The following is a 13,225-nucleotide window of genomic DNA, read 5'->3' on the forward strand; positions in this document are numbered from 1 at the left end:
GCCATCTCCGGTTTCTGCCATTCACTGTTTCGACCAACTCTGTTTTCCGCTAATCACTGTTTATGCCATTCCTTGTTTCCGAAATTCACTGTGTCCACCATTCACCGTCTATCATTGGCTGTTTGCAGATTGAGTACAAGATGCCGCTGGAGAAGATCCAGCAGCGCGTCCTGCAGGTCTCAGTGTGGGACCAGGCGCTGGGGCAGAACAACCTCATGGGCACAGTGTACCTCAAGCTCCGAGATCTCGACCTCACCCAGGAGATCTGTCAGTGGCATCAACTCGGCAGCATCCAGCTGACAGATTAGCCTCGTGGCATTTACAGCCTCGTGGCATGGACAGTTAGCCTCGTGGGATGGACAGTTAGCTTTGTGGTATAGACAGTTTGCCTCATGGCATAGACAAATAGTCTCCTGACATCGACATGGCCTCCAGACAGCCTCATGGCATAGAAAAATGGCAGACATGTTGGATTGTCACACTGGAGAAGATACTACAAGTGTTCAGGAGAAAATCTTGCTATTTTGTTTTGAATGGAAATTTACCTTTGTTGATATTATGTTTTGATAGGCGAGGTAGAGGGGCAATTTGTAGATGAATAGGATTATCAGGCATCAGTTGGATGTGTGGTCATATGTTGGACATGTTGATCATCGGCGGGATACGTGAATAACGTGTTGGCTGTGGATCATATGGTAAATCATGTGTAGGTTGCCATATGGATCACATGATGGATGTGCTGGATTCTCTGTCATATTGCGGATATGTCATGTGAAGGATTTATGGATCATGTTTATGTTGGATATGTAGATCATATGTTGATGTGGATCATAATATCTGTGGTTTGTGTGACTTGGATGTTTACGAGGTGCCTTGTTAAAACTGTTGAATGTCTGAGTGAGGTGTATGTCAATAACTCACTAACTCTCAAACACACTTACTCTCACACTCACTAACTCACTCTCACATTCACTCACCCACTCACTCTGCCTGTTGTCAGGTTATGTAGGAGCAGTCATGAAACACGTTTTCTTCACAGCACACTGTCAGGCACAATCAGATAGGAAGGTTTGATCCACTGATGTGTTTTCTTCATTTTTCTGTCATGTAGATATATACATAAGACAGCCTAGACCTACCCAACTCTAATGCACAATCAAATTTTACACACAATTCTTATTTTACCCTGACACAGAAGAGCCAATCTGGTTTCCATGGTTACCCATGGAGGGAGCACAGCTGGCCCAGTCGTCTAAGGCGCCGCGATTCACTGTGCAGTGTTGCGTCCCTTTGGCATGCCAGAAACCTATGATTGTGGGTTCGAATCCCGGTTCGCCCCGATTATGTTTCTAGGTTTGTCAGCACCATACCCGTGCTCGTGGGTTTCACCGAAGTGGTAAACGTCTGAGACCTGCATCACTTCGGGCTTTCCTGCCACATCTAGCTGACATGCAGTGATATAACTGGAATACTGTTAAAAGCGGCATTAAACCCAACTCAGTCAATGAATGGTTACCCATGGCTCTCCCAGGTCAGTCACTATCACTCCCTACTTGCCCAGTAAGGCAACAAGAAGGGGATGTGATGGCCAAAATGGAGGCCATGAGCTGGGCCTCGTTCCACCAGACTGTCATAGGTAATGGTCGAAGTTAGAAAGTTGTGATCGTCTTAGTGGAATGGGGCCCTGGCTGATCCAGTGTGCGGTCAAACCAAATGGTGTTCTGGTAAATTAGTTCACAACTAACCACTGGCAGGTCCAGAAGTGGATGGTAAATGTCAATCCATCCAGACTTTTCGTTCACTTTGTGACTTGGTGTAGTGTTCAACATCCGAGATCCGCCTCTGAACAGAACTGGGGCGGTGGGGTAGAGGGGTAATGTAGCTCTTCGCGCCAAAGACCCAGGTCAATTTCCCACATGTACAATGTGTGGAGCCCATTTCTTGTGTCCCCTGCCCTGGTATTGCTGTAATATTGCTATATGCGGCATAAAACTTTACTCACTCTGAACTGAACCAGCAACACGAGGATAGACAATAACCCCTATGTCATTGTTGCGAAAAGATACGCTACACACTCAACCAAAACATGTTTTTGTGAACAATTACACTCACATACGCAACTCATCATTTTGTATCAAAACATAGCCTCCTGATCTGGTGCTCACATCTGGCACAAGGTAATGCAATACACCAATGCTTACTGCAGATCCAAACTGCTGTGACAAAAGCTGTACGATATCTGACGAAGGCATAACACTTCATTCACTTGCTCACCCTTATTTCCTGTGATATTTTAAAATGGTGATATCATAATCCTCAGTATCCTCTTTTCACCATAGACTGGCAAGGTAGTAGTGTGACCCTTGTTACCAGGCCTCAGCCTGACCATGGCAATACCCTGCAGGCATTCATTACCTCTTGCCCCTTTCCATAAACTGCAAGAAGACTCGTCCCCCTATCGATGAATGTTATGTGCGAAAATACGACAAACCAATCAGAATGCGCGTATCATTTCAAGTTCTTCGTCAAAGAATCCCTCAGAAATAATTTTTGATTTTACATATGTCTTGCATCTAAAAATATACCCAAGACACAGTTAAATGTGTTCAATCATAGTGTATAATTCTGCATGTCCCGATGTGCTTTAAATTGCATCTGAAATATATATAATATATGGGGAAATATATGTGAACCATTACGCAACATGTTGACAATTGTTTAAGGTATGCCCGTTTGCTCTAAGACGGAGCCTGGTCGCAAAAATGGCCATGAGAGGGGCATGAGTCGCTATTCGGCTTGTCCCGGAATAACACGATTTGGTCACGAATTAGATCCTCCCAAGACAAGGGAGATAACTGACTGCAAAAAGTCTAGTTTCCACCTTTGCCCAACTAGGCCAGAATTTCTGGACTCGATTGTAGCCCACCAGTGACTATTACGAGTTATGTCCCTTCTTTGTTCCTCCTATTGACCAATAGGATTCCACCTCTGATTGACCAATCAGATTCCACCTCTGATATCACTTGCATTTTGTTCAAACAAAATGGTTGGGCCAAGTGATGACGGTGTGATTGATAATCAAGATCGATATTGTAATAAAACGGGTCTTACTTCGCAAAGTGCATGAAATCCCGTGAGCACCTTGATTAAAAACATGAAAAGATTTTGAAAATATCTGTTGCGCACATGCCTTGCAAATCCTGCAAGCGACCGAAATCTGTAATCAGTTTATGCACCGGATGTTTATTTTGTTTTGCGATTTTATTCATCTAAGGGCGTGAAATATCTTTGTAATTTGATTAATTTATACTTAATTCCAATAGAACTACAGATGGGAAGGAAATGCTAATGGTGCAGAATATCAGAATATGGTTAGAAAGATTTCCTCAAGCAAAGGGGCGGTCGGGTAGCCTAGTAGTTAAAGCATTAGCTCGTCACGCCGAAGACCCGGGTTCGATTCTAACATGGGTACAATGTGTGAAGCCCATTTCTGGTGTCCCCCGCCATGATATTGCTGGAATATTGCTAAAAGCGGCGTAAAACCATACTCGCTCACTCCTCAAGCATAGTTTTGGTCGTAGATTAGTATGAAAGAGTTTTTAATTTTCTTAAATTTATATCCGTAAATGTTGAAGTATGAATGAAATGTGTATGCCCACATGACTCCATAGGAATAGTTTTAGGGGAATCTCCAGTTGTATGTTAGTAATGATAATCACGATGCAGTGCCGACTCCCAGCCTGTCACCAGTCAATACTGATTATCTCCCTTGTATCCCAGTGAAATGGACCAATCAGCTCCCATGGGGTTTATATACTGTTCATGGTGCAGGTACATCTGTACAGTCAGTGTACAGTATAAATATCACCTGTGTACAGTAACGCCCCAGATTTACAAGTTCACAAAGTGCACATTCATTACACATCAATCGTAAATGTTGAACTTTTTATAAAATTCTTTGTTAAATATGCTTAATAGCTGTTGTTTAGGTAGTGATTTTTCAGTATTTGTTCTTATTAAAAATGTCCTTGGTTTAAGCTCCACACAGGTCTTCAAGATGTGTGGAGCTTGTCTCAGCTCTGTTAAGAATGGGAGTTACACTTTTAACCTTACAAAACACAGATATGTGTATAAAAAATATTTTATGCTTTTGTTTCTTTGTTGCATCTATGACTCAATCAGCATTGTGTACAGGAAAATATAGTTATTGTGAATATATATATATGTGTGTATATGTCTATACTGACCTTCATGTAAGCTAGTTCAATTTTAGGTATATTTTTTTATCCTATGTTATGACAAAGACCATGAATAGTTGTTTTGATTGTTGTCATGTAGTTTCCTTAGCAGAGCGGCAAGTGGAACCAGTGGAGTAAAACAGAATGCTGTTTCAATTTATGCAGATCACATTTCCTAATTTAAGAGGGGACACAGGTGGCCCTATGGTCTAACTTTCCACAATTTGCTTTGCAGAGTTGTGTCCCTTGGGCACACCAGAAACCTATGATTGTGGGTTCGAATCCCGGTTCGCCCGATTTTGTTTCTAGGTTTGTCAGCACCATACCCATCCTTGTGGGTTACACCGAAGTGGTAAATGTCTGAGACCCAACCCAAACCCAACTCACTCACTCACCTAATTTAAGAGGTGACACAGGTGGTCCTATCGTCTCAGTTTCCACAATTTGCTGAGCAGAGCTCCTTGCCCAAGGCAGAAACCAATGAGTATGGGTTCGAATGCCCAGTTCGCCCCGATTATGTTTCTAGGTTTGTCAGCACCGTAGTGCGCGGATGCCAATAATTATGCTTTTGATCCGAAAAGTACGCTATTATACTTATCCTCCCCATTTATGGGTATTTCCATTTCTAGGTTAGTCAGCACCGAAGTGGTAAATGTCTGAGACCTGCATCACTTCGGGCTTTCCTCCCACATTAAGCTGACACTGTGATATAACTGGAATCCTGTTCAAAGCAGCGTTAAACCCAACTGGCGCACTCCTAATTCCCGGATTTGATGCATTTTATTCAGCAGAGCACTGTAAAATTTACTACCCAGGTACCCGACACTACCCGTGTACCCACTGTAGGTCTCAGGTGATGTCTTACAATGTCCGATTGGGAACATTTTTAGCATAGCCCTTGCAAAAAGTATTTAGATACATGTATTAAACAATCTGGTCATTCATACACTGAAGTTGAATGAAGTTATATCTTTATTCAACCATATGAAAAATCAGAAGGAATGGGTGCATAGTCAGAAAGAAATGCGAACATTAATGACTTGTAGTGTAACCATAGAGTTCCAGATAATTTTTGTCATTTTGAACAATATATCACGTGACTAACCACGGTTCCAGGTAGTCCTGTGGGTACCCAGGTCCTACTCAGTACCCGTTCCAGCCCTACTTGAAACCTAATCGGAGCGAACCAGGATTCGAAACCACAATCATAGGTTTCTGGTGTGCCCAAGGGACCCAACTCTGAACAGCGAATCGCGGCGCCTTAGACGACTGGGCCACCCGTGCCCCCCAGAATAGAAATGTACATGTTGGGAAAAGTGAAATGGTGAATTACAAATAGGACTGTCATATTCGTTTGAGAAATGAGTTCTTTTACTGATAATGGTTTCCAAATTCATATTAATGGACTGAGTACCTTTTTTGTGAGTTTATGTAAAAAAAAAAGAAGTTGGTATGGGCTCTTAGTACCAAAAAGATTTCAAGGTTTTTTTCCTTTATGCTTGAAAGATATATTTTTAGCAAGAAATGAAACTTGTTCAATGAGACAGTAAACTTACATTGTCGTAGATGATTGAAACTGAGTCGGTATAAACACATGGATGAGCAACCTTAATGGCAGAGAGTGCATTCACTCAGTTGATCCAACAGAACTATAGGATATAGAGTGAAGGGTTAATGGCAGAAAAGAGATTGGATGTAGATTCTGTGGAGTGCTGCATTCTGATGAGTAATGTAATCACCACGAAGGTTTTGACCAAATCTGTAATTTTACAATAAATTAGAACACTGTATGAAATAGCAGCAATATGTCAGCAGACATGTATTTGTAAGTCTGTAATATTGCTGACTACAACGAAACAATTCCCTCAACAACAGTTAGTGAAACAATTGTTTAGTTTCATCAATATACCACCTTTTTACTCAGTTGCAATGAAATATATTTTTCTCTTTACAAATTGAACTTTTTTTAAGCTTTAAAAACTGCTAAAATGTTGAGGCAATGTGTAGATGAAATATTCTTTACATATTTATTGTTAGAAAAGTTTGGACTATTTGTTTGTTTGTTTGTTTGTTTGTTTATATAATGAGATGCAACAGATGCTTCTTTTATGTGGTAATCCAAAATGGCAACCTGTATCAGTGGATGACAACTGTCTGTGTTCAAAACATACCAGGGTCCACCTGATAAAGTTTGTGGTGTCACAGAAATGGAAGAAGTATGTTACGGAACATTTTCAAGATTCACAAATAGTAGCTCTGCCCCTAATTGGACGTCTTGTTACGGCTTTTTCACTTACAGTTGTCATATTACATTCTAACAGTGTATACTGTTGCTTTTTGTGTGAAATGACAAGGAAAACATGCTAGGCAATACATTTTGGTTTTTATTTTCATGGCGTTTAAAGATGTCTATAAAAATAATGTCAGGGTCCAAGAAAGACTTTCTGCAATGAGAAACTCTCAGAAACATGTTCAGTTATCGATATTCCACCAGGTGTGCAAAAAAATGTGGTCTTGAAAAAAGAAGAAGTAAAAGCTGTTCTGGACCCAAATGCACAAAGCGATCTTAGCGCTAAGATGATCATAACTCCCATGCTTTAACACAGGATTACAATAATCTTATCGCTAATATCGCTTTGTGCAAGAGGGCCGTGGATCCCCTGATTGTAGCAGGAAATGGAGACATATATTGCTCTTGCCCTTCCCATTTTTGCCCTTCCCAGTACTGATATCCTTTCGGAGCAATTATTGTTTCCAAACCACGGTTTTTGAGTTTGTACCACAATATACACAATCACGGATATGATATTTCCACAAGTAATGAATATATCGTTATGTGTCTGATAGATAAATCTCAAATTGAAGTAACATTTCATTTCATTCGATTCCGAAATTCAACTTTTGTAAATAATATTTCTTGATGTGAAATACATTCTATTTGGTGAAAGCCATAAAACCATGTGCCATATACGAGAGCACAGCAACATGGTGTGTCATGTAAAGGAATCCTTGCATTGAATGTGTCAGCCAGTTTTCTCCGCCTCATTCACGGATCTCTTAATTGCAATACCCGGGACCCTATTTAAGCTATGTACAAATGTATCATATGTACAGATATATTTATAAATAAACTATTGCTGTGTACGCTTTGTGTTGATCAGGCCGGTGGCGTGACGAAAAATACAGTCCAACAATGTATGGTGTCAAATCTAGTGTTACCCTAACAGGATGCTCTTCTACCTCGTCCTGGACAATACATATTCTCAAATGTTGGTTCACCCAAAATGCTTGTGGAGAGCAAAACGTCGTCAACAGCACCCAATTCGAACATCTTGCTAAAAAATATGGATCCCGAATACTGAAAGTTTCAGAAATGACGACCGATGAATCACAGTGCTTATGAAAGGATCTACCCTGGGTGGTCGGGTAGCCTAGTGGTTAAAGTGTTCGCTCGTCATGCCAGAGATGGGTACAATGTGTGAAGCCCATTTCTGGTGTCCCTACCGTGATATTGCTGGAATATTGCTAAAAGCAGCATAAAACCATACTCACTCACTCACTTTTGCAAGTATCTACATGTATTTGTATTTGTTGTGTTTTACATATAAAACTCATCTTATCATCACGTTAAGAATGTATCCTTAACTGGCCAGCTGTCAATCTATGGCATTGATCGTAATCAGAATATTTTTTAATAACTCTTGGTCATGGATGTTAAGTGTTTCAATGTCTTAAGTCGAAATATCTTAACCTCGAGGAAGAATTGCGCTCTGTGGTCTTGGAGAGATTCCCTTCTGTGATGTATTTTACAGTTTCAGAAATGTTGCGACTAACAATAAAACATAATCCTGCGGGGACATCCAAATCTTACTCTGTAGTTTTTACTTTCACCGATTTTTTAAATGTTTATCTCTGTATTTACAAACCGATTTTGTTTTCGTTTTCTTGATTTCAACCAAGAAGACGTATAAATATGGATATAATGGCAATAAAAGGATGAAAAAGAGGAACATATATAATAGGGGTACATTGTAACTGTTGATGGATGATTGCAAACATACCACTGCAATTAGTGCGACCACAGCACTTGAACTCACTTGCACGTGGAAATGATGTGGTGCATTAAAACAGAGAGACGGTCGTCAAACGTTGCATATCAACACAGGAACACGTGTGATTTACCCTCAGTTCAATTGTCAGTATAATTCCAGCTCCTTGTCATGAAAACAAAACAAATAATTAAAAAAAAAATCCCAGATTATCAAAAGGCACCAGTTCACCACTAGACTGATCTGTGAAGAAAGTTTCATCTTGAAATTTTCAACGGTTATGGAGTTCTGCTCGATAACGAGCACTACCCTCCTTTTCAGAAAGTAAAGTTCAACTTGTCATGAAAACCTAAAAAATAGAAAAAAAATATACACTGAACTGAAAAAGAAATGTCAGATTTCTTAAATGACTTAACTGAACTATAAATTATTATAATTCTTGTGAATACCTCACCTCTATCACATCAGTGCCATAAATTCCTGTTTATGCTGAGAACCACACTATAATTTTTTTTATAAATTTTCAACAGACGTCCACCACACTGCCAACATATCCATAGTTGTGAGGGAAACCCTATCCCTTGCCAGGGGCGCCACCACGCATGCGCAAGGCGGGAATCTAGTCACTTCTTTCCTGTGTGTCCAGATGACAACAAGGAAAATATTTTGTTGCACATCCGTACACGTGATTGAGTTCCACACTTACAAAGCACATTAGATCTTCTCAAGCTTCATAGGCTACAAGCAGTGAGCAGTTCTACAAGCAGAGAACGGGGGTATAAGAAGATCGGAAGTTCTAGTAAGTAATAAGTTAGAAACGTTTTGTTGGATTGAGATCTTCATCTCAAGAACAGACACCCGTCTGTTCAGGCTGTGGGCAACACCAGATACCTGGTGACCCTCACCAACGTATGGTACGGTCGATCATCGAGTTTGGCCAGAAACTAACGATCTTCACCCTCTGCCGCGTCCCCCCTTTTAACTTAATTGAGTTCGGAATGCAATGTCTGTAATGATGTATAAAGCGTAAAAGCGCGAGGGCGCCGTCTCACCTTATGAGGAGAAGAGACCCCGTCGCTCATCCCACTTTCCCAATAATGTTGAGGAGCAGATGCATTTTGCCGGTCAAACAGAAAGCCTCGAACTTGCATCCGGCAACGTCTGGTACGGTCGATCATCGAGTTTGAACAGAAACTAACGATTTTCACCCTCACTTTCACGCCGCGTTCCCCCTTTAACTTAAATGAGTTCACGGAAAGAATAACAAATTCAATGTCTGTTATGATTGACACACGCATGCAATCTATGACCCCGGCTTGGCCATACAGTGGTCGATCAGATTGATAAAAGCGCATGCAATCAATGTCTCAGAAAATCTCATATCTTAAAGAATCTGTCGCACAACCCCGGCTTGGCCATACAGGGGTCGATCAGATTGATAAAAGCGCATGCAATCAATGTCTCAGGAAATCTCATATCCAAAAGAATCTGTCGCACAACCGGGCTTGGCCAACAGGGGTCGATCACGAGATTCAAGAGACCTAAGGATCTCCCAATAAAGTTGAGGAGCAGATGTACCTCACAGGTTTTTAACTAAAGGGATTCGGAGAAATTAACCAACTCAATATTGTAATAATTGATAAAAGCGCACGCAATCAATGGCTCTGGAATAAACTCTAAAAGAATTGATTGCACAAACCCGGCATGACCAAACGGGGATTGATAAGCAGGAGATTAAGTGAGATCTAAGGCTGAATATGGCAGTACTTCCTCATACAGCAGACAATACAAGCCTACGCTGTATCTGATTATTATGAGGACACAGGAGAACATAAAAGAGATGGATTACCTCCCTACCACGCACACCATAGGGCAGATCGTGAATCACGGACATTGCATCGCAGTATGTTCAGAAATACACACCATTCACCCTCTAGCCATAAGATAGACGAACTGACAAAGCTCGTGCTAATCAGGATAAAATTCCTAAGCATGCGCCATCTCATACTGCCACACAGTCCAGTTACACGGGCGGAGAAAGCGAGGGAGATGTTACGTCACTATCATACAGTTATAGAACACGTGATTACCGCACGGCCAGCCGTAGATCAGACGACCGGGATTACGCTACCCTCAGTCATATGACCCAGTCTCAGCGCAGCCCGAGTAGGGGGTGCGAATCTATTGCTAATACTGTTTTTTATACAGTGGGGATTATACTACGGAGGTTAATTATAGACCAAATAATTATGCCATTAAGATATCATTGCAGAACTCTATAAATCTAATGCCCGCCCTTTAAAACAGATTCCAAGGACAAAATACCAGATGACCTTGTTAGAACGTGACGGGTAGGAGGTACCGGTCAGTTGATTCTTGAATTCCTTACCCTTCCCTGTTCGTCATATATTGATGACGTCATCAAGAATCGAAAATTCATTAAATGCTACATTCGGCACTTAATGTTAGACTGGGTATGCCTGCCATTAATAAGAGTGATTACACGACACAAGTTGCCCCTGCGCACAACAGCCGAGCATCGTTGAACTTTTCTACTACCTGGTTAAGAAACTAACTCTAAAATGCACGTTGACATGGCCATAATCAGGGACTTAGATTATGTCAACAAACAGATGATTAATTTCAGTTCATACATTAACTGGACTGCAGCTGCATTTCTCCACGTCATACCCGAACAATCAGAACGTAGGCCTACACTTAGACACCCCACGGAGATGACACTACAGCAGACCGGATTCATCCACAGCTCACTGGAACACATACTGAAGATGCATGAAGATCTTCAATCAGCACAAGACTGGATATCGGCACAGTTCCTGATAAAGATGATCACCCCACTTCGCAGAGGAGGAAGCAGAAGCAGTCCCCGAAGGGGATACCACCGGAAATGCCTTCAGACCCTACCGACATCGCTTGCCCAATGGACAACGATTTAGAACTACAGAAGATCAAAGATACGACCACATCAAATCCAGTCGAACTAGCCAGTCTCACAGACATCGACCCAAGATTACCCAAGTTCAGCAAGGGGCTATCAGCATCTTAAAGGAGTCAGAGACCACTCACGGGTTCTACTCCCCAGTATTCCAGGTACCTACGCTTTGCAGTCAACGGTCAGAGATACCAGTTCAGGGTACTACCATTCGGCATATCCTTAGCCCATGGTTATTCACCAGGATCACCAATCCCATCATCGGTTTGCGCCCATATAAGCTCATAAGGCTTCTCGGATATATAGACGATTTCCTATTGGCCGATCAGGCCAATCACAATTAGTTTAAACACAGTGCGCCTCACTACTAACACTCTTAGGTTTCCTGGTTCACCCTCTAAAACAGAGCTAGTACCCACACAGGCATCACCTACATAGGCGCAAGATTCTACTCAACAAGGGCATAGCAGCACCCCCAGAGGACAGATAGAGAGAGAAGAGCAGATGATAACAAGCCTACTCGATCAGGCCGTCAAGTCGAGACGCTGGTGGATGTCTCGCCTATGCCCGCTCACATCTATCCAAGATTTAACCTACAGAGGCACAATGTCTCAGCCTTTACTGAAGGAGGTTACTTGTTTATATGCTTTGGTAGACTCAGTTAGTTGCAAGATCGAAGCAAGACACATACCGGGCAAGCTATATATCCTAGCAGATTACCTATCCCGGAAGAACAAGATAGTACCCACAGAATGGTCACTACATCCCGAGGTGTTCAAGTGGATAACCCAGCTATGGGATACTCCAAACCTAGATCTATTTGCCACATGTCTCAACAACAAACTACCAGTCTACGTCAGCCCGGTACCAGCCCCACTAGCACTCCCAAGTCGATGCGCTCGCCATGGAATGGGAGGGAATGTTTGCATACACTTTTCCCTCATGGGCTGTCGTAGACAGAGTACTGAAGAAAATAGAGGAAACAGACTGTGTCATAATCCTCATAGCCCCGGCATGGCCGAAAAGGGCTTGGTTTCCGAGACTTCTACAACTTCTGGTAGAAGTACCTCTGAAACTTCCAGTATGTCACGACCTATTGAGACAACCAAAGCGGACATATTTTACGGCCGCTTCGACAACCTCAATCTTCACGCTTAGAAGTTATCTCGAATAAGATGCAAGCCACCGGTTACTCTAAATCAGCTGCACAAAGAGTGGCAAGCTCATGGAGACCAGCATCGTCTGCCCTATACAATAACAGATGGGGCAGGTTTGTCGAGTGGAGAATGAAAAAAAGCAAATAACGGGAAATAACGATACCTATAGTGGCTGAATTCTTGCTCTATCTAAAAAACGACAAGAAATTACGACATCAGTATTATAACACGTTGGTCTATATATAGGTATCCACCCAGTACTGAATCAACTCGTTAAGTCCTTTGCCCTGCAAGGGACATTAAAGTACCACGTACTTCCCAAATGAGATCTAATTATAGTATTGTCAGTATTGATGGAAACACCATATGAACCCATGAGTAGTGCGACATTACTATTATCCCCAGGGAAACTGTTGGTTTTTTTTCTACTAGCCATGGCTACGGCGGCTCGTGTCAGAATTACACGCTATTGACACCCCCACTGTAACTCATACCCAAGAATGAAATCAGAGTCGTTTGGATCGCTCCCAGAATTTATTGCCAAAAAACCAGTCGTCAACCTTTTCGGCACGCTCGGACAGGCAATATACAATACCAGCCTTAAGTAAAAGTGTGGACTTCCCGGATAGATTGATCTATCCCATAAGAGCCTTGAGATACTTCATTACAGCAACTCAACCCCACAGAAAGCAGAGAAAATGCCTCTTTATCTCTTGCAAGCACTCGTCAGAAAAGGACATCACAGAGGGCACTGTAGCGAATGGCAAATCAGTTGGTAGTCCCACAACACTTTTCAAACTTTTACTTACGAGACATACAGACCGATCT

The 13,225-nt window shown here is 41.9% G+C and overlaps 1 protein-coding gene across 1 annotated transcript in view; it reads left to right on the forward strand.

The window, feature by feature from the left end:
• The window catches only part of LOC139466734 (phosphatidylinositol 4-phosphate 3-kinase C2 domain-containing subunit alpha-like), a 68,964-nt gene extending 60,878 nt beyond the window's left edge, over positions 1–8,086 (forward strand). The window contains exon 35 of the mRNA XM_071248392.1: positions 129–8,086. Within this exon, the coding sequence (XP_071104493.1) occupies positions 129–308 (180 nt within the window). The 3' untranslated portion in view covers positions 309–8,086. The remainder of the gene's footprint in view (positions 1–128) is intronic.
• Positions 8,087–13,225: the final 5,139 nt, after the last annotated feature.

This window comes from Haliotis cracherodii, unplaced genomic scaffold (genome assembly GCF_022045235.1).
Source record: "Haliotis cracherodii isolate W230 unplaced genomic scaffold, xgHalCrac1.p SCAF_19, whole genome shotgun sequence".
In the NCBI taxonomy this organism is placed as follows: domain Eukaryota; kingdom Metazoa; phylum Mollusca; class Gastropoda; order Lepetellida; family Haliotidae; genus Haliotis; species Haliotis cracherodii.